A 21,371-nucleotide genomic window follows, 5' to 3' on the forward strand; every position below is an offset into this window, starting at 1 on the left:
TATAATAGGTATTATAATATATAACACATATTATGTAATATTATAATAATATAATAAAAAATACAATATAACTAAGCATATGAAGAAGTATTAACAGCATTTCTTAAGAGAGAGAGCACGCCAGAGCTACAAACTATATACCAGAAAAAATATGTGCAAGTTGCAGATGATAAATAAACAATAAACAGTATGTGCAATATCGCAGTTGTGCAAATAATATATAACATTGAAATATTGAGATTCGTAAGGTTGGGAGAGATTAACTGTTTAAATTATTGTTGTACAGCGTGATGGCTCGTGGCAGGAATGATTTCCTGAAGCGATGCTTGTGACAGCGGAGCTGCAGCAGTCTATTGGAGAAGTCAAGTCAAGTCAAGTCCACTTTATTGTCAATGCTGCTATATGTACAGGACATTAACAGTGTCCAGAGTTTGCGGGGGCAGCGGGCAGAGAAGGAAGGGGGAGAAGAGCTGGGAGGGAGTTCAGCATCCTGATGGCCTGGTGAATGAAGCTGTCTCTCAATCTGCTGGTTCTGGCCCGTCAGCTCCTCACTCTCCTCCCAGAGGGCAGGAGGCTGAAGAGGCAGTGGGAGGGATGGGTGGAGTCATCCACAATGCTGAGTGCTTTGCGGGCCAGGCGTGTGCTGTAAATGTCCTGGAGGGAGGGGAGGGGGGCCCCGATGATCCTCTCAGCTGCTCTTACTATGTGCTGCAGGGTCTTCCGGCAGGATACAGTGCAACCGTCGTACCACACAGTGATGCAGCTGGTCAGGATGCTTATGGTGGTTCCACAGTAGAAGGTGTGCATGATGGGGACTGGTGCTCTGGCTCTTTTCAGAATCCGAATCAGAATCAGAATCAGAAAAAGCTTTATTGCCAAGTATGATTTTACACACACGAGGAATTTGTTGTGGTGAAGTTGGTGTATGACATATCGACTAAAAATAAGAGTACAAAATATAACAATATAAATATATATACACAAGTCTGTTTTTGTTTGTTTGGTTGTTTTTTTTCCAGAAACACAGTCTGTTTTTTCAGAGAGAAGTCCAAGCTGAGCGTTAATGTAATGCATAGAGTTGTGTCTATGTCAATGTGACAAGATGAGGCAGAGGTGGAGTGTGAAGAGTGTCGGGGGGGTTCCGGGCCTTGTTGATAAGGCTGACAGCAGACGAGAAAAAACTGTTCTTGTGGCGTGAGGTTTTGGTCCTGATGGACCGCAGCCTCCTGCCAGAGGGGAGTGTCTCAAAGAGTTTGTGTCCGAGGTGGGAGGGATCAGCCACAGTCTTTTCTGCACGCCTCAGGGTCCTGGAGGTGTACAGGTCCTGGAGAGATGGGAGATTGCAGCCAATCACCTTCTCTGCAGACCGAATGACACGCAGCAGTCTGCCCTTGTCCTTGGCGGTGGCGGCAGTGTACCAGAGGGTGATGGGGGCAGGTGAGGCTGAGTTCTTCCTGTTGTCCACAACCATCTCCACTGTCTTTAGAGCGTTGAGCTCCAGGTTGTTCTGGTTGCACCAGGTCACCAGATGGTCAACCACCCACCTGTGCGGACTCGTCACCATCAGAGATGAGTCCGATGAGGGTGCTGTCGTCCGCAAACTTCAGGAACTTGAAAGACTGGTGACTGGAGGTGCAGCTGTTTGTGTACAGGGAGAAGAGCAGAGGAGAAAGAAAGCAGCCCTGGGGGGATCCGGTGCTGATGGTCTTTGCATCGGAGACATGTTTCCCCAGCTTCACGCACTGTTTCCTGTCAGACAGGAAGTCTGTAATCCACCTGCAAGTGGAGTCAGGCACGCTCAGCTGGGAGAGCTTCTCCTTTTCAGTCTGCGGAGGAAGTAGAGGCACTGCTGAGCTTTCCTGGCCAGTGAAGAGGTGTTGCTGCTCCAGGAGAGGTCCACAGTGAGGTGCACACCCAGGAACTTGGTGTTGCTCACTCTCTCCACAGCAGCACCGTTGATGGTCAGTGGGGAGTGCTAGGTGGAGGCTCTCCGGAAGTGGACAACAATCTCCTTCGTCTTCTCCACAGAGAGAAATTGTTGTCTTTGCACCATGCAGCCAGTTGGCTCACCTCGTCCCTGTAGTTTGGCTCATTGTTGTTATTGATGACCACAGTAGCATAGTCCGCAAATTTGATGAAGAGGGGGTCCCTGTGTTCAGCATGATGGTGCTGGATGTGTTGTGCTGACCTGGACTGTCTGTGGTCTTCCGGTCAGGAAGTCCAACAACCAGTTGCAGAGTGAGGTGTTTAGTCCTAGACAGTCCATTTTCTGTATTAGGTGCTGGGGGATGATTATGTTGAAAGTTGAACTAAAGTCTGAGAACAGCATCCTCACGTATAAGTCCTTATTGTCCAGGTGGGTGAGAGCTGAGTGGAGATTGCATCATCAGTGAACCGGTTGGCCCGATATGCAAATTGGTAGGGGTCCTGGGAGGGAGGGAGGACAGATTTGATGTGGTGCATGAATAACTGCTCGAAATATTTCATGATGATGAGGGTCAGGGCCACAGGGCGGTAGTTGTTGAAGCAGGATGGAGAAGTCTTCTTTGGAACAGGGACGATGGTGGTACTCTTGAAGCAGGTGGGGACAACAGCTTGGCTCAGGGAGGTGCTGAAGATGTCTGTGAGGACATCTGTGAGCTCCTCTGCACAGTCCTTAAGCACACGACCAGGAATGTTGTCAGGAGGAGGTGGTCAAGAGGACGTTCAATGTTATCCATGATGGATAACAGTCTCAGGGCCTGATTTACTAAGATCCCAAATAAAGAGCGCTAAATTGTGTGCGCACATGGATAGATTGCGCGCGCTGCCTGTTTGGGGCTTGCGGCTGATTTACTAAGATTAACAGCGCAATTGACTACAGGTGCAAAAGTAGTTGAGCCCTCCCTATTTAAATGAGGATTTTGCGTGAGTTTTTGCGCGTGCAAATTCGAACCCATGGAATTGGAGGTGCTGGTACAGGAGTCAAACAAGCACATTGCTGAGTTACAGCAAAGGAATTTGACCATCACAAGCAGGAACGCAATATGGGGGGCAATCTATGAGAAGGTTAATGCCGTGGGGACTCCTCCTTGTGACTGGATCCAAATCAGCTCCTACTTCACGGAGAAGCTCCAAAATGGCATCGCCGGATAACCGAGCATTCCAAAAAGAGTGACACGATCAGAAAAGATGCGTTCTCTCCATTGCCTGTCCTGCCTACGCCGCCTCCTCGCAACAATGACCACAGCTATCTGTGCGCACGGCTGTGCCAGGTAGCCTAAGACATGACGTTCAAACGTGCTAAATATGGACGCAAAAATAATCAGCGCAATTCGTTTCAGGTTTGGTAAATCACATTGCGTGCGCAAAATGATTCTATTTGCATCTACTCCGCCCAATATTTTTGCGCGTTCTGGCTGGCACGCCTATATTGCATATTCATGAAGGCAGAAGCGCAAAACGAGTAGTGCGTGTTATTTTGCCGGATTGACAGACGCAATCCTGGGTGCGCCCGGTTGGTAGATCAGCATCATCATCTCTTTGTGCGTGCAGTCGCTTTTGCGCACGTTTTTACGCATGCAAAGTTTTAGTAAATCAGGCCCTCAGTGTCCTCCTCTCCACCACCTCCTCAACGGTGTCTAACTTGCAGCCAATAATGGAGCCAGCCTTCCTGATCAGTTTTTTCAGTCTATTGGTGTCGCCGGCTCCGATACTGCTCCCCCAGCATACTGCAGCAAAGAAGAGTGCACTGGCAACAACAGACTGGTAGAAGATCTCTGACATCTTGCTGCACACATTGAATGATCTGAGCCTCCTCAGGAAATAGAGTCTGCTTATCCCCTTCTTGTAAACAGCTTTGATGTTAGTTTTCAAGTTCAGTCTTTTGTCGAGGTTCAGGTATTTGTAATCCTCCACCACTGTGACATTGTCCCCAAGAATGCACAGTGGTTTTGTGGTCGCCCTGTTCCTTCTGAAATCAATCACCAGTTCCTTGGTCTTAGCCACGTTAAACAGCAGGTGATTTCTACCAGACCACTGCACAAAATCATCCACCATTGCTCTGTATTCCTCCTCTCGTCCATCCTTTATACACCCCACCATTGTTGAGTCGTCCGAGACCTTCTGTAGGGCACAGTGAGGAGTTGTGCTGGAAGTCTGAGGCATACAAAGTGAAGAGAAAAGGAGACAAACAGTCCACTGTGGTGCTACTTTCCATGGTCTCAGACAGAACATTGCCCAGTCGAACAAACTGTGGTCTATTTGTCAGGTAGTCAGTAATCCAGGAGATTGTGGGCACGTTGACTCCCATCACATGCAGCTTCTCACCCAGGAGCAGTGGCTGAATGGTATTAAATGCACAGGAGAAATCAAAGACAGTGATCTTCACAGTGCTGCTGCTGCAATCCGGGTGGGAGTGAGCACGCTGCAGCAGGTGTATGATGGCATCGTCCACACCCAAATGGGGTTGGTAGGCAAACTGTAGAGGGTCCAGTGATGAGTTCACCTGCTGCTGGAGGTGGGCCAGGACCAGCCTCTCCAGCACCTTTATCATGAGTGATGTAAGGGCCAGATAGAGTCTTCTTCTTCGGAACAGGAACCATACAGGACGTCTACCACAGCACCGGGATTCTCTGCAGACTCAGGCTTAGGTTGAAGAGGTGTCTCAGGATCAGCTGGCTGGCACAAGTCCTCAGGACTCTGAAACTAATGCCATCAGGGCCAGCAGCCTTGCCCAGGTGCAGCAACTACAGCTGTCTTCTTACCTGGCATGCAGTCAGGCAGGGGATTGTGCCAGTGGAGGGGGTGCTGTGGGGGATGGTGGGGGATGTGGGAGTTGAGTCCAAGGGAGAGATCACCAGGGGGAGTTGAGGGAGGCTGCCTCTGGACAAGAGGGACATACTGAGGTGTTAAACACCAAGCTGTGATCAGCTCTGTCGAGGGGGGGAAGGGCTGTGACACTGTATGCATCCTTTGTATTAGCATATAGTAGGTCCAGTGTGGTGTTGCCTCTGGTGGGGCAGTTAATAAATTGGTGGAATGCTGGTAGAGTTTTGTCCAAAGTATTGTGATTAAAGTCCCCAGTAATGACTAGAGAAGCGTTTGGTTGCTGCATTTGTAGCTCCGCTACGGTGGAGTGGATGACATCACGCACTGCTTCCCTGTCAGCCTTCAAAGCGATGTAAATAGTGATCATGATGGTGGACATGAACTCCCGAGGCAAAAAATAAAGATGCATCTCCACAGCTAGCAGCTCAATGTCCGGGCTATAGAAACTTTCCTTAACGGTTACATGTCCGGGATTACATAACTTCTCATTTACAAACAGCACAATCCCTCCTCCCTTACTGTGTCCTGACCAGTGCAACAAGCTTGTTGTCTTATTTGCCAAGGACCTCACATTCCCCATGATGATCACCGGAGTGGACAGTCTGCAGGCGACAGCGTGGGTTTACACAATGCACACAACACATGTGTGTAGACAATGCTCCCACTCCTCTCTGTACAGCCCTCTGTTACAAAGAGTGCAAAAAAACAAAAAAGTTGTAAAACTGCACTGCAAACAACTGCAAATATTGCAGTACAGTTACCAAAAGCACAGTTAAGAGATAGAATTAAAAAGAACAGAAAAAAACATACTGAACGAACAAAAAACAAACAAAAATGACCTAGCTACTGCAACAGGCGGCCACCTAACACAGCAGCATCTTGCATTGAGTGTGAGTGCTTTGGTGCTGCAAACCACTGCAAAGATCACCAGCCGTGAGCACAAACAGGGTGCATTTTAAGGACTATGTTTTACCATAGATGCTCTGATGAATAGGAGGGTCTGGCAACCTCACACATGGGCAGCAAGTCTATCATCGATAAACAGGTGAAAGAACTTAGACTTAGTCTTCCACTTTACTTTATTGATCCAAATTTGGGAAATTCTTATGTTGCAGCACCAGGTTAAGCATACACATAAACATAAAACATACAATAAAGAAGCATAAGGATGAGAATGAAAATAAAAGAATGCTCTTAAAAAATATAACTACGTATATAAACATAGAATAACAGCACTTCTTAAAATATAACTCAGTATATAACTAAGTATATAAACTGTTAGACTAGGCCCCAAATTTAGCAGTTACTGGACTCAATGTACAGATCAAGGGGGGTATTCCAGAAAGTTGGTTATGTGAAAACTCAGAGTAAGTTAAGCCTGAGATCAGGGAAACTCTGAGTTTTCCATTCCAGAAAGAGAGGTAACTGAAACTCTGAGTCAGTCACCATCATAACAGACTCTGTGAACACAACCTGCTCGCTGGCAGGTTTACTTTAAGAAACCCTGAGTTTCTACCTGTCTCCTCCCACATGAAGAAAGCTGTTAGACATCGATTGCCTATTCACTCCCAATCCGATTGATATCGAAGACCAAATGATTCAAAATGTTTTACGTCGCGAGAGAATCTTCCAACCCAGATAAGATTTCCTGTCATTTCCAGAGGAATATCTGTTCAAACGCTACCGCTTTTCATCAAATGGTATAATTTATGAGGATTAGTTAGGATTTGTAATATAGTTCCAACCATTAACATATTTCATCCTAACCCTATTTTACCAGAATCAATCAGAAAAAGCTTTATTGCCAAGTACACTTTTACACATACAAGGAATTTTTTCTGGTGAAATTGGTGCATGACACATCTACTAAAATAAGAGCATAAAATATAACAATTAAAATATATATACACAAGTCTTTTTTGTTGTTTGCTATTTTCCGGAAACACAGTCTGTTTTTCAGAAAGAAGACCAAGTTGAGCGTTAATGTGACAGAATGAGTCCGAGGTGGAATGTGAAGAGTGTCGGGGGGGGTTCCGGGCCTTGTTGGTAAGGCTGACAGCAGACGGGAAAAAACTGTTCTTGTGGCATGAGGTTTTGGTCCTGATGGACCGCAGCCTCCTGCCAGAGGGGAGTGACTTAAACAGTTTGTGTCCGGAGTGAGAGGGATCAGCCACAATCTTTTCTGCATGCCTCAGGGTCCTGGAGGCGTACAGGTCCTGAAGAGATGGGAGATTGCAGCCAATCACCTTCTCTGCAGACCGAATGACACGCTGCAGTCTGCCCTTGTCCTTGGTGGTGGCAGCAGCGTACCAGACAGTGATGGAGGAGGTGAGGATGGACTCAATAATGGCTGTGTAGAAGTGCACCATCATTGTCTTTGGCAGGCTGAATTTCTTCAGCTGCCATAGGAAGTACATCCTCTGCTGTGCTTTCCTGATGAGGGAGCTGATGTTCGGCTCCCACTTGAGGTCCTGGGAGATGATAGTTCCCAGGAAGCGGAAAGACTCCACAGTGTCAATAGTGGAGTCACAGAGGGTGATGGGGGCAGGTGAGGCTGAGTTCTTCCTGTTGTCCACAACCATCTCCACTGTCTTTAGAGCGTTGAGCTCCGGGTTGTTCTGATTGCACCAGGTCACCAGATGGTCAACCTCCCACCTGTGCGGACTCGTCACCATCAGAGATGAGTCCGATGAGGGTGCTGTCATCCGCAAACTTCAGGAACTTGAAAGACTGGTGACTGGAGGTGCAGCTGTTTGTGTACAGGGAGAAGAGCAGAGGAGAAAGAAAGCAGCCCTGGGGGGATCCGGTGCTGATGGTCTTTGCATCGGAGACATGTTTCCCCAGCTTCACGCACTGTTTCCTGTCAGACAGGAAACGTTTAAGGTGGGCATTGGTGGAGGTGACTGGAGCTGGAGCTGTTCAGAGGTGTCGTGGGGGATGGTTGCTGGACTGTCCCTTTGTCTTTCAAAGCGACAGTAGAACTGGTTCGGGTCGTTGGCTAGGCGTTGATCGTTGATGGAGTGGGGGGCTTTAGGCTTATAGTTAGTGATCTGCCTGAGCCCTTTCCAGACAGACGCAGAGTCGTTAGCTGAGAACTGGTGTTGGAGCTCCTCAGAGTACAGCCATTTAGCCTCTTTCACCGCCTTGCTATACTTGTATTTCGACTCTTTGTATCGAAGTACAAGTTTAGCTTATATTATATATATAGTTTTATATATAAGTTTTATTTTTTAAAAAGACACAAGTGTATATTTGCATCTGATGTAGGCACTTGTGTCCTTGGGGGTGACAGGCTCAGATGAGCTTCCCCCGGGGATGCCTTCAGCCACCATCAGTCACCGTTTTGGCTGAGGGCCAGCTCCTCAACCTCTGTCAGGTGGTCCTCCACCTCCACCTGTTTTTCGGGCCTCTGCCTTCTTTCTGTTGGCTGAGCAGAACTCAAATGTAATTCTCTTTTAAATTAGTATTTTATTGAGTGTTCGTGTACACATCATCACATTTTAAATGACTTCAATATGTATAAAATAAAAATGTGTAAACATTGTATCAAGTGTTAATCTACTCAGTGGGGTCTTGAGTGAGATGACATGTTAAAACAACATTTTGTTAGGGTTTTAGCCACTTCATTAATATTTACTTTGTTTAATAGCCTAAGTCAATTGAAAAAAATCAAATTAAAATCAAAGTGAGGTACAATCATAGCCTAGCAAAATATGCCTTACCTGTTGGATTGCACCTAAATGAAAATCAGATTTTATTCCTATCAATATTCATAACTGTATGCTAAGATTTTAAGTACGGTTAAATGTTAAGTCAATGGAATAGTACATTCAAACTTACGTGTGACTCGGGTAGCATTTTCCTCCTATGCCGTTTCTCTCTCCTTTGCTGCTGCAGCGGTGATACATTTACGCCGAAATATGTGCTCATACTCCCCATAGGCCTGCAATAAGACCTCCAGCTCCATCGGGGGTAAAATAACTTGATCTTTTTTTTGTCAGTTGTCATGGTAACTCGTGGAATTGGGGCTCCATTGATGATGGCTTTTTTATAGTGGTTTTGCACGCGTGCAACTCAAGGTGAACACACTCAGAGTTGATTGAACTAACTCAGATCAGCTGTTCTGGAACCGGATACTCAGAGTTTCCCATCTCAGAGTAAGTCAACTCAGAGTTCAGCGATAGACTCAGAGTTTGTTGAACCTCCTACCTGGAATACCTCCCTGGAGACAAGAGCAGGAAAAACAAACCAAATTTAATAACAATAAAGATAACAAAAAACACACTCACAAGGAGTGGAGAGAAAAAACAAAAGGTGCACTCATAAGGAGTGGAGGGAGAAACAAAAGGCCCACTTGATGAGTGGAACAAACAATTTCTCCACGTGGGAGGCTGAGGCTGGGTAAAGGCTGAACGTGGCTGGTAGGCACTGTGAACAGACAAAGCACAGGTGAGGCAAGGGAAAAAACCACCAGCAAAAAATGGAGATAGCAACCAGGCAAGAGTGGTACTCACTGGGTTCGGTTCTGGATAACTCACGGGAGAGATCAGGATAATCCAGCGACCACTCTCGCTCAGCCTCTCCCTTAAATACCTGAGCTCTAATCAGTGGTCCAGGTGCGCTGCCTGAGAGGCGGAGTCAGCTGCCTGCAGGGAAACACCCAGCTGAGACAGACAGGGGAACAGACAGACGGACACATAACACCAGGGAAAAGGGAAACAGAGAACACTAGGAACAAACAGATCTAGCGGATCCTCACATAAACATAGAATACTAGTAATTGTTAAAAATATAACTAAATATATTAACAGAGCAGAACAGAGCAACACACAAGACAGGGAGGATGAAATAGAAGAGCCAGGCAGCTGCAGAGCTAAAAATAGGCAACATAATTCCTTCTGAGCCTTTTTCTCATATAAACGCCTGACATTGTCAGTCCTTGCCCTTTCACACATACAGTACACAATAGGAGATTGACTGTGTCAGAAGTGTTCCCACCTACTGGAAATACTCAATTTAGACATGGGTTGGCACTTTGATAGCACTTGCAGGAAGAGGAGAGGGATTCATGTAAATATAAACAGACTGGACTGATCTAATGGTTTTGGTTTGAATGTACCCTTCTCTCTTTATGTTATTCTAGGCTTAATCCTTATGACCGATGAGAGATAAAAGTAAAGGACAGATTGTTTTTGTAGTTTGGGGTGGACCTACATATTAAAAGAATAGGGCAAGAAGTGATCAAAATGAAATAGAACTTAATTACTGAATCATTTGTGTCTCTCTGTAATTACTTGACAGGTGGTGAGAAAAATCCGGTCATGCGGCTTATACCTGTTTGTGCTGGTGATGAGGAGAGAAGAGTATGAACAGGTACTGTGTTAGGATTCATTTGACATTACAATCTTTCCTATCACTTTCATTGTAAATAGGATGTTTGTCATAACAAGACAGGCACAGGTGAAACCAATATCCTTAATGTTGGCTCAGTTAGATTTTCAGGGCACTGACACTGGAATATGTCAATGAATGCAGCCATGATCATCGGCTGTTGCTGTTGATGTGCCTGTCTTGTTCTAGTAACATAATGTTGATTCTAGCATGCTGTCCACAGAGGAGGTGTAGTGTGAGCAGCACATTAGTAAAGCAGCAGGAGCTTCAGAGCTCCATCACAGGATGCGTTCAGGCACAGTACTGAGTGCAGGTCACCCATGCCCAACACACAACCACTGCAGTTACATGCATAAAATGTAAAGAAAAAGATTCAAATCATAAAGATTTGCATCAGGTTGCATTCACTTGAATGAGCCATTGTAACAGCCTGTGGATTATTGAGTAGAGGTATACCGCTTTCATCAGATGTGACGCGAGATGGAATGACTGAAATGCTGTCTGTGTAGACATGCTCATTATTGGTAATTTGCTGCTGTTCTCCTCGCAAATATTGATTGACATATGTGGCAGCTGTGGTAATATTATGCTTAACATCATAACCTTGCTGTTACACTGACAAAGAGAACTTCTTACATTGAAAATACATTCTGAATGAATGCCCATTGTTATTTAGATAGCATTAGAAGTAAAATGTTGTTCAACAGGCTGGACACACAATATGTCGCTATCTGTTTCTATCAACCTCTATCATACCTGCACACTAGGTTTCATTGTAATATATTGTTTATTGCCAAATAATGTTTTGCATACATTGTTTATTGTTTATTTTATGTTTTTGCACTACTTACCATTTGCTTAGTGGTGCTTTTTGTGAACTAATATGTAGCTATAATTTTGAGTGTTGGTTATATTTAGGTACTGTATAACGTTATAGCATGCGCAATTGTTTTGACATAGTAGGCTACCTGCTGGTAAAAGAAAATGTCAGCAATCAGTGGAAGACAGAGTGGCATACTGTTTTTATATGACACACACCAGAGGCATACAGTATGTCAGTAAGAATCATCAGACATTAATGGTGGGGTATGTGACAGTGGAACACCAGTGTGTTCGTATGCCACATGACACTCAGTGTTGGGAAATTTTTGAAATGTAATGGTTTTGGATTACTATTTACCCTGTTAAAATGTAATAAGTAATTTGACTATTTTAATTATTTCATCAAAGTAAGGTAACTTATTCCATTTGATTACTTTTTGATTATGTTTCTAACAAATATTTTAAGCTGGGAAATAAAGCTGAAAAGTCCTAAAAACATAAATTTAAACCAGGCAGTGTAAACTTCACATCAGTGCTAACTGAATCTGAACTAAGTTAAAGAGTGTTGTTAAATCTCACATAGGCTAAAGGAGGACTTAAGTTAGTTCAGATTTTCTATCAAAGGGTTCATAAATTGGGGTGTAAAAGGCATCTATTAGCTACCTATCAATTAATTTGTCATGAATGGCAATTAAACATAAATATGTTACCTACTGGACAGGCATCAAACAAATATTGGTCTAAATTACATCTTGAACACACATAAATAACATGGTAGAGTGAACATACTTAATTTTATGTGACTTATCTGTAGGTGTTTCCTCAGGTTGGATATTGAACATTGCAATGTTGACAGCATTTTCACTGCTAGTAAACAACCTTTCCAGTGTCCAGCAATTTTAGAGCCCTTTTCTGATTTCACAAGGAAATTATTGTTGTTTGTTGTAACTTTCATTAAATTGATTGACAAGTCAAATACCTAAATCTGACTTCTGTGAGCTATTCTGCAGAATGCTGTTCCTCTGATTCATTCTTCCATGAGTCGAATCCTGCTGGTGTCTCTCTTCTCCAGGCAATGTCTATTGGTGTGGACATGCAGACGCTGGCCAAGGCCTCCAAAGGTGCCCACTGGTCCAGACCCAAACTATGTCACATCAGCAGACACCCAGAGCATGGCCTGGGGATGGCCATCTCAGCACAAGGTACCAACACACTGCTGTCATTGTTTGATAGGGTGTTAACTACTCATTTGCAGCTGCTCTGAAGACAATACACACAGAGCTTTAAGTAGTTCACAAGAAAGCCAATGATACAATGATACAACTGTCCGCAGTTTTAGTTAAGTGTGCTACATGATCATTATACTGTATATATCTTATCTTATCTTATCTTATCTTATCTTATCTAACACTAATGATGTGTCATTCATGAATGAATTGGCTTAATGAGCCAGCTACTTTAAATGAGTGATGTGAGCCAGCTCCTCTCTGAGAGCAGATATCTTTTTTCTTTCTTTTTAGAAATTGATTTAAGATACTTGGAGGATCCTATCCTAACTTAGATTTTTTTCAGTGACAATAAGGCCCAAGCATGGTGAGACTTTCATATGTTGCTTTAGTCTCCAATGTACAAAACTTAGATCAGTATGGATCAAATGTTTAATATACATGCAAACTAGTTTTTGACGTTTTTATATCATTTAAGGTTTTCATACCAAGCACAATGTAAAGTTATGGTACACTGGAAAATGAAAGGTTTTAGTGTAATTATATTAATAGTAATTTAAGTGATATACTGTAATAACACAAGTACCAATCATAGACCAAAGCATTACTAAATTGGTCTGAATTTACCAAAAGAAGCCCTTAATTTAACAAAAAAAAAAAAAAAAAAAAAAAAAAAAAGTTCCCTTAACACAAATGTCTTTGAATGTGAAGAATTCACAACATAACATTAAAAAAAATTTGGGGGGACTGGGAGTCATGTGCATGAAAATGCATTATACTTAACTTACCACCAACAATTAAACATTCTGATGAGGCATGCTTTACTAAAGATGCATCAATATGTACTTCGCTTTACTTATCACAAACAAGGATAACTTGTAATACTACAAGGACTATTGTAGCACATTATTAGACCTTACTACAGCTGATTGCTGAGATGTGTTTAGGTAGTCATAATGTATTATAAACCCAAACAGTCAAGCTCTTGTTCATAACTGTAACTCAAGAGCATCCACAAGACACTTGAAGCTATAATTCATTATAAGTCACATCTATAATTTTTCATGGCTGCTGATATAATGCTCAGAAAGAATTATGTGTGTTTATGAGTATGGTCATATAATATTATGAATATATTAAAATTAATGATGAATGCCCTCATAAGGGACTACAGATGTGGTCTATATCAAAATTGTTACCCTATTATCTCATCTCATTCTCGGACAGAAAACAGTACTATTTCCCAAAATGAATGGTTATTAGAGGAACCTTGTAATGTACAGTAGAATCACTGGATGAATTTTTCCACTCCTACACAGACACTTTGTTGCTACTAAATCACATTAGTAGGTAGCCTAAACGTTTATTGGTAACTCTTTATTTGAAGGGGTGTGCTTAAGACACTGTCAAGAACCATGACATGACATTTATCATAAACATGAAGCCTTTATGTTTATGACTGTTGTCATTAAGTGTCATCTGATCAATTACAGAATTTCTAAGTTGACATTGTTGGAGATGTCTTCATTATAACAACTTGACATTAAATTAGTTAAGATGAGATAAGGTAAGATAAGATAAGGCCTTATCATCCACACCTGGGAAATTAAGTTGTTTCAGCCAGCAAGTATTAAAAAAGAAAAAAAAACAGCAAAAACAGTGGCACAGAAGGGTCAAGATAAATAGCATAAAGGACAGAATAAAGAGGTCACTATGTGTATGAACATTATGTAAAATAGATAAATAAAATTAATAAAAATACTATTGCCAATATTCTTATGAGAGAAACTACCAATATCATATGTTGAGATAGTACTTGAGAAATACTGTTGCATTAAAAAAACATTGAATTGCACGAGTGTATGTATATTTACAATACGTTGAAAAAAAGTGCACAGTTGAAAAAAATATATAACAAATAATTGCACATGATGTAATGGTATTGCACCAGATGTAATGGATAAAGTCAGCATATATTAGCATAGATAACAGAAGTGCAAAAAAAATAAAAAATAAAAAAAAATAACTGTAGGTTTATGATGTAGAATTAGGGGAAAAACAACAGCATCAACACAGTGCTGCATTACATGATGCTGGAATTGAATTGACAGCTGTTGGGATGAAAGACGTGCGGTAGCATTTTTTTTTTACACACTGGATGCAGCAATGTCTTGACAACTTTACATTTACCAAGACAACAACTCTAACCAAGACTGTTCAACTCTAATTTTGTCTAATGCAGCACTGTGTTTAACGTGCTTACTGCTCTGCACTGTTGCACTGGTGTGTGATTCTATGTTTCATCTCATGCAATATCTAGTGCAATATTACATTTTTCTTACATTACATTAATCTTGTATCAAGTCTATGCAGATACATATTTATATTATTTATATTTATTTTTCTTCCATATATGGCTACATATTTGTTTTAACCAATGTGCAATAGTAAAAACACTGTACTCCCTTGTATAGAACGTATCTATACAGAGTTTTGATTTTTTAAATTTTCTATTTTGTATTTTATTCCTTTCTATGTGTTTTTATATGTCTGTTACTACTGCTTCTGCCTGTCACACCCAAATTTCCTCTATGAAGGATAAATGAAGTCTTATCTCATCTTATCTTATAACCATAAACAACTTCATAACATGTCATAGCATGCATAATTATAAACTGTACAGAAACTAGCTTTATGTGTTAACTATATGACAACACAAATCTAGCTCAATTTGGGACCAGTGTTGTGGCCGATCGTGAATGACAATCAGTATCTACGTCCGTGTAGTTTGACATAATAAACAACCCATTGTGCAGCATCTATGATGCCCCACATCACCCTGATGAAAAGCCTAGCATGTCAGAATTTTTGGTCTTGACACGCCTGGTGTGACATCTGCCACGACCATGTTCCTTAGCATTGACTAATCATATGCTCTCTCCAGAGCGCATGCATTGCAATATCTGCCATTACCAGCCTACAAACAGGATGCACAGTGAACCAGCACAGTAAGTAGAATCCTTTCTTCTCTGCTTAAGCTGTTAAATATATCTAACGCAGAGCAGAGCATAATCAGTGGAGTGAAATAGCCATCATACAGGGCTGCAGAGATCTGATTAGAGTGAATACTACAATATAACAATCAACGGGGACATGGACATAATATATTACTCATAATTATTACTCTTAATTAAGCCCATGTTAGCAGCTGCTTTTCATACAAATATGAACCACAGAAAAAAATTACTAATGGGCAACTCTCTTCTTGAATGGCTGTGCAAATAAGTGTCTTTGACAAGCAGGGAGGTGTTTAAGTAAAATATGTCCCAAAACCTAAAAAGATGCCTTTTTAAACATTGGCCCATTCTTGGGTACCAACAGGTGTTAGGTCTGGAGATCACTTTACCAGAAAATGACTCTAATGCCAAGGCACAGAGGACAAAAACACAAGTAGCCATTAAACAGTTTTTATTAAGTAACAAGGAACAATAAACTAAAATCTCTCCACAGGAGGAAAAAACCACAAACACAAAATCACAAGCTAAGAGAGACCCATAAACCAAATAGTACACAACTACGGAGGTGGATAGGCAGAAACATATTTCTATAGCTAGGCATAGGAAAAAATAACAGCTGCGTGGCAGTGCAAACCTCACCAGGAGCGATGACACAGCAAACAGGGATCACGAGCAGAATACAGGATACTGAAGCTACCAAGATTATCAGGAATACCAAAATGACCTGACAACCAGAAGCAAGAAAACGCGGAGCGAACGACACATAGTAATTGCAGGATGCCAATCAGCTGCGCTGCTGCAAAGCACACCTGCCCGCCACACCTCCAAACCTGCACAAAATAAAGAGAAAATGAGACACCAGAAAACACAAAATAACAATACCCCCCCAAAAAAACCCAAACCCCCACAACAGGCTTTGTTCTATTACAGACAATGACTTATATTTCCCAAACTGTAAAGCATGGGGTGGCTGTAGCTCAGGAGGTAGAGCTGTTGTCCACCAATCAGGAGGTTGCTTTTTGTCATCTTCTTGACACATCAGTTGCTTGCACCTAAAGTTGAACCAACTTAACTTTTGCACTGCATGTGTAACAGATGTGGCTTGGGCACATATGGAGACCGACACAGGGACTGGTTTCCAGCATTTAATTTTGTCTGCAGAAGACACAAAACACATAATTTGCCCTCTGGTCCACTGTCTGCCCCTCAGCTCTTAAACAACAATTTTTTAACAATGAATAAGGTGGGAAATCTACATGAACACCATCCAAACTCCTAATAAAACTGCTCAAAACAGCACAAAACGGCTGGATAACATCATATTAACAACAATTAACACCACACACCAGGGGTTATGGCTTATATAGCTCATTTTATATTGTAAACAACAAAATAATATCAGGGCATTTTCACACACAACTTACTCTCAGCAATGCAAAACAGCACTGTGAGGGGCAGAGAATCAGAATCAGAATCAGAAAAAGCCTTATTGCCAAGTACGATGCTACACATTTCACGAATTTGTTGTGGTGAAGTTGGTGTATGACACATCTACTAAAAATAAGAGTTCAAAATATAACAATATAAATATATATACAGAAGTCTGTTTTTTGTTTGTTTGTTTTTTCAGAAAGAAGTCCAAGCTGAGTGTTAATGTAATGCATAGAGTTGTGTCTATGTCAATGTGATAAGATGAGGCAGAACCTTGTTGATAAGGCTGACAGCAGACGGGAAAAAACTGTTCTTGTGGCGTGAGGTTTTGGTCCTGATGGACCGCAGCCTCCTGCCAGAGGGGAATGTCTCAAAGAGTTTGTGTCTGAGGTGAGAGGGATCAGCCACAATCTTTTCTGCACGCCTCAGGGTCCTGGAGGTGTACAGGTCCTGGAGAGATGGGAGATTGCAGCCAATCACCTTCTCTGCAGACCGAATGACACGCTGCAGTCTGCCCTTGTCCTTGGCGGTGGCGGCAGCGTACCAGATGGTGATGGAGGAGGTGAGGATGGACTCAATGATGGCTGTGTAGAAGTGCACCATCATTGTCTTTGGCAGACTGAATTTCTTCAGCTGCCGTAGGAAGTACATCCTCTGCTGTGCTTTCTTGATAAGGGAGTTGATGTTCAGCTCCCACTTGAGGTCCTGGGAGATGATAGTTCCAAGGAAGCGGAAAGACTCCACAGTGTCAATAGTGGAGTCACAGAGGGTGATGGGGGCGGGTGAGGCTGAGTTCTTCCTGTTGTCCACAACCATCTCCACTGTCTTTAGAGCGTTGAGCTCCAGGTTGTTCTGGTTGCACCAGGTCACCAGATGGTCAAGAGAGGAGGAGCTACGGAAACCCAGGAGGTACAGGAGCCGTGAAGGGCAAAAAAAAAAAAAAGGCAGTTTCCACAGGAAAAATCAAAAATATAAAAATAACTAACTGAGCTAGAATTCACAAATACCCAATAAAATATTCAAATAAAATATTTACCAATTGTCAAATATAGATTGGAAATATATATTGACAATGAAGTGCTTTTTTAATTCCGTTACACATGATGTGATGATACCTGCACCTCCAACAGAAAGGAGAGACAAGCAGTCAGAGGAGGAAAAAGGTCTAGTGGCACTACCACAATTCCCTGCAGCGGACATCCCAGGGGCGTTTAAGCAATGCACTGAAGACTAACTCTTATTATCTATCATCACTATCTGCTCTTGAAAACCCAGCATATTTGCTCTCTCCTCCATGACTTCTCTGAGCACCTATTTCATCCCTGAACATCTAGTGCATCTAATTGCATGAGTAACGTTAATTGCAATACCATTGTACATGACTTGCAGTAGATGAAGGCACCCCAGGGGCTCCCTTAATTTGGGCAAGTAGGAATCCTCGTCCTTTTTCAGCTCAGTATTGGCCTCATTGTCACATCTGAACTCAACAAATAGCATAATTACTTGGAATGACCCACACTATTGTGATGAAATATTGGTTTGAAGTTTGTATAGACCTCCAATGTTGCTATTAAGTATGCATCATTCATACTTTTTGCCACATGAAATAAGAGGACCATGAATTATTTTTGCCTTCATGGGCATAAATAAACTGGCAGAACACAGTCTGGCAAAGTACTGCTAAAGTGGCAAGTATAATTGACAGATTTAACAGCCATAACCAAAATTGGCTGTGTAAAAAGTGGTAGCACTTTATAACAGCGTACAAATCATAGACTTAAATAATGCTTAACTAATGCATGCTTCATTCAATTTAATGTACAAATTAATGCAGGTTATCATGAATTCCTGTTACCACTAAAAATTGCTTCAGTTACTTTAACTTTATGTGATTAGCTCACACTCAATAGATTATCAGTTGAAGAATGCTAATCCATACTGACATCATACATGTAATAATTGAACCCCTGTTATAATGTGTTAACTATCAAGCAACTAGCAATTTATTTATTTACTTAGACTGGTGATGGGTGTTAATTTCAAGCCCTACTGGTGAAAGCAGTAATAGAAAAATGACTTACATATTTTCCTCTGGAAATATGTGATGGACTTCTTTGTCTTTCATTGATAAGAGACCTCTTCCACGTCTTGTGGCTGGCCCTCTTTTGCCTCCTCCACAGCTCGTAGCAGGTCTTTGTTAGCTTCCTTGGTAGGAATAACAGGTAACTGGTTAACTTATTTGTTTAAAATTACCTAGATTAAAATGGAGGCAAAACTACGATAGCCTGTCATTTAAGTATTTAACGATTAAGGGCAATGGAGTTAGCTAGGTAAAGCTAGATTTGCAGAATGCTAACTTTACCTAGAATGGGAAAGATTGATGTCAATGTAAGAAAGTAGCTAACTTTGTGGATAATTTGTGTTATCAATGCTCTTTTACACTTGTGTCAGTCTTAAGACAAGACAACAAAGACAATTCTGTTCTCTGTTGTGGGACAGTCAGGTAGATATGCAATCAGTTGAGCGGAATGTTGTATGTTTCAATGTAGACATTGCTATTCAGTCTGTTTCATGGGGCCATGCATTGTCTGGTAAAAGAGCAACAAGGAAGTCAAGTGGTGTACTTCCTATCCCACATGAACATCACAAAGATATCTAGCCACCCAAAGCTAAAGTGGCGTGACAGTTACTGATATAATGACACGTTAATTACAAGGACTTTTAAAAAATATTAGACATACTGTTATTAAGAACAAAAAAGAATACTTAGATGAATGCAGGAATAGGAGATCCTGAAGAGGGGGATGAAGTGTGCATAATGCTATTGAAGAATGCAACTGGTAAACTGAAATCACAACAGTGGGTTATGGTGGTAAGCAGAAGCTCTAACTCGCTAGCTATAGTACCTTGTGTTATTTAAGAAAAGTTAGTGCCTATCAAGGCATACAACATAGCATAGTAGTAGTGTTGGGGTAGATCATTGGACCTAGTTCACTTTTTCCCGCTGTATTGTTAGCCCGGTTCTTTGTTGGAAGCCCAAGAACAGTCTGAAGCAATCTTCAGTTCACAGTCAAAGTATTTATTGAGGTCACATATAAAGTAATGCAGCGCTGGTCTCAAAAAGTCAGAGTTCCCTGAGGATCTCAGCCAGAATGAGCCCAGTTGTCATACAAAAGTTCACATTTATCATGTTGGGTTTGACCAACCCAGTACAATAATCAGATATACGTTACAGAATATAATTGGTCAAGGCGTGACTGCCAGATCTAAATGCAATAGACATCACAAAAAGAGAAGAGGAGATGAGACTGTCAACAACCAGTGTGCCACCTGCCTTTTTGTTATGAGAAGTGGCTCTCACCAGCCATGTTATCCTTACGGCTCTAGGCTATGAAGGACATCCATGTAGGCTAAAGAACAGAGCATGAGAACACATGAAATGACCAAAAAGGGCCTGATCATTACAGTATAGCACTGGTTTTATTAAGGAGCCAGAAGTCTGAGATTAGTATTACTGTATAAAACTTTTGGAAAATCACAACAATATGTTCTAGCAAAGTTATCCTGTATAATAAGATGTTTAATATTTTCATATGTGACATTTTTCAGCATTTTGTCATCTTTTTCCTCGGGGTCTGTAAGCATCACACATGTTTCCCACTGTTTGCGCACGGTGGCTCAATATTCACCAAGTCTCACATTCCTTTGGCAAAAAGGCTTGAGTTCATGCTCAGGTACAGTATTAATTTATAAGACAAATCAAATCAAATCATCAAATGTAGTAGTTTATGATGTAAGATCATTTCCTTGGAACTTTTTCACTACCATTTCTAATTATGTATCACTAGACCTAATATATGTCCTGTAAACAACTTCTAAAGTAATGGATAAATTCTTTCACTTCGTATGGGGATGGGACTCATGCCTCAGTCAAGAATTGCAGTCTGGTGCCTCAGCCTTCAGAACACTTGCACAAATACAGAATACAGGAACTGCACACCTTATATGTAGTCCTGATAATCATTCTTTATAGCGTTTTAGGACTGATCAGTCAGATTTAAGCAAGATGCCTTTTTCATGGGTTAATAGGTTGTGTTCTTTTTCATTCTTTCATAGCCAGACTACACAATCTTTTATACTCATCTGCCCTACATTGAATTTAATTGAATTAAAGACAATAACTTGAGTGCAAATGAATAGAATATATAGTCTTTACAGTGATTCCAGGCAAATATTCTTTTCATGACCACCAAAGTTAACTCCTTTAATCTTGTTGTGAAAACATTCTTACTTAATGCTTGCTGTCACTCATCAGGGCAAGTACAAACCATCAATGGATGTTTTTTACCATCTATTATTATGGGAAACGTGACATCTCTCCTAAATAAGACGGAAAAACTAATGACACTGACCAGAGTGTGGCCTTGTATGTTTCACCGAAAGTTGGTTAATGGAGATCATGCTGGATTCACATGTTATGCTGAACAATTTTCAACTGCTGAGAGCGGACAAGAGAGCGGCAAGAGGAAAGATGGGGGCATAGTGATGTTTGTAAATAACAGATGGTGTAGCCCAGGGCACATCTGGGTAAAAGAGCAGTTACATTGAATGTTAGCATTTGGCCATATTACCTCCAGAGGGAGTTCTAGCATATTATCACGATAACTGTGTACAT

The 21,371-nt window shown here is 41.6% G+C and overlaps 1 protein-coding gene across 1 annotated transcript in view; it reads left to right on the top strand.

Moving 5' to 3' along the window:
- The window catches only part of LOC143322919 (Na(+)/H(+) exchange regulatory cofactor NHE-RF3-like), a 42,029-nt gene that overhangs the window by 10,187 nt on the left and 10,471 nt on the right, over positions 1 to 21,371 (top strand). The window contains exons 4-5 of the mRNA XM_076734361.1: positions 10,111 to 10,182; positions 12,095 to 12,224. Coding sequence (XP_076590476.1) covers positions 10,111 to 10,182; positions 12,095 to 12,224 — 202 coding nt within the window. The remainder of the gene's footprint in view (positions 1 to 10,110; positions 10,183 to 12,094; positions 12,225 to 21,371) is intronic.

This window comes from Chaetodon auriga, chromosome 7 (genome assembly GCF_051107435.1).
Source record: "Chaetodon auriga isolate fChaAug3 chromosome 7, fChaAug3.hap1, whole genome shotgun sequence".
Lineage (NCBI taxonomy): Eukaryota > Metazoa > Chordata > Actinopteri > Chaetodontiformes > Chaetodontidae > Chaetodon > Chaetodon auriga.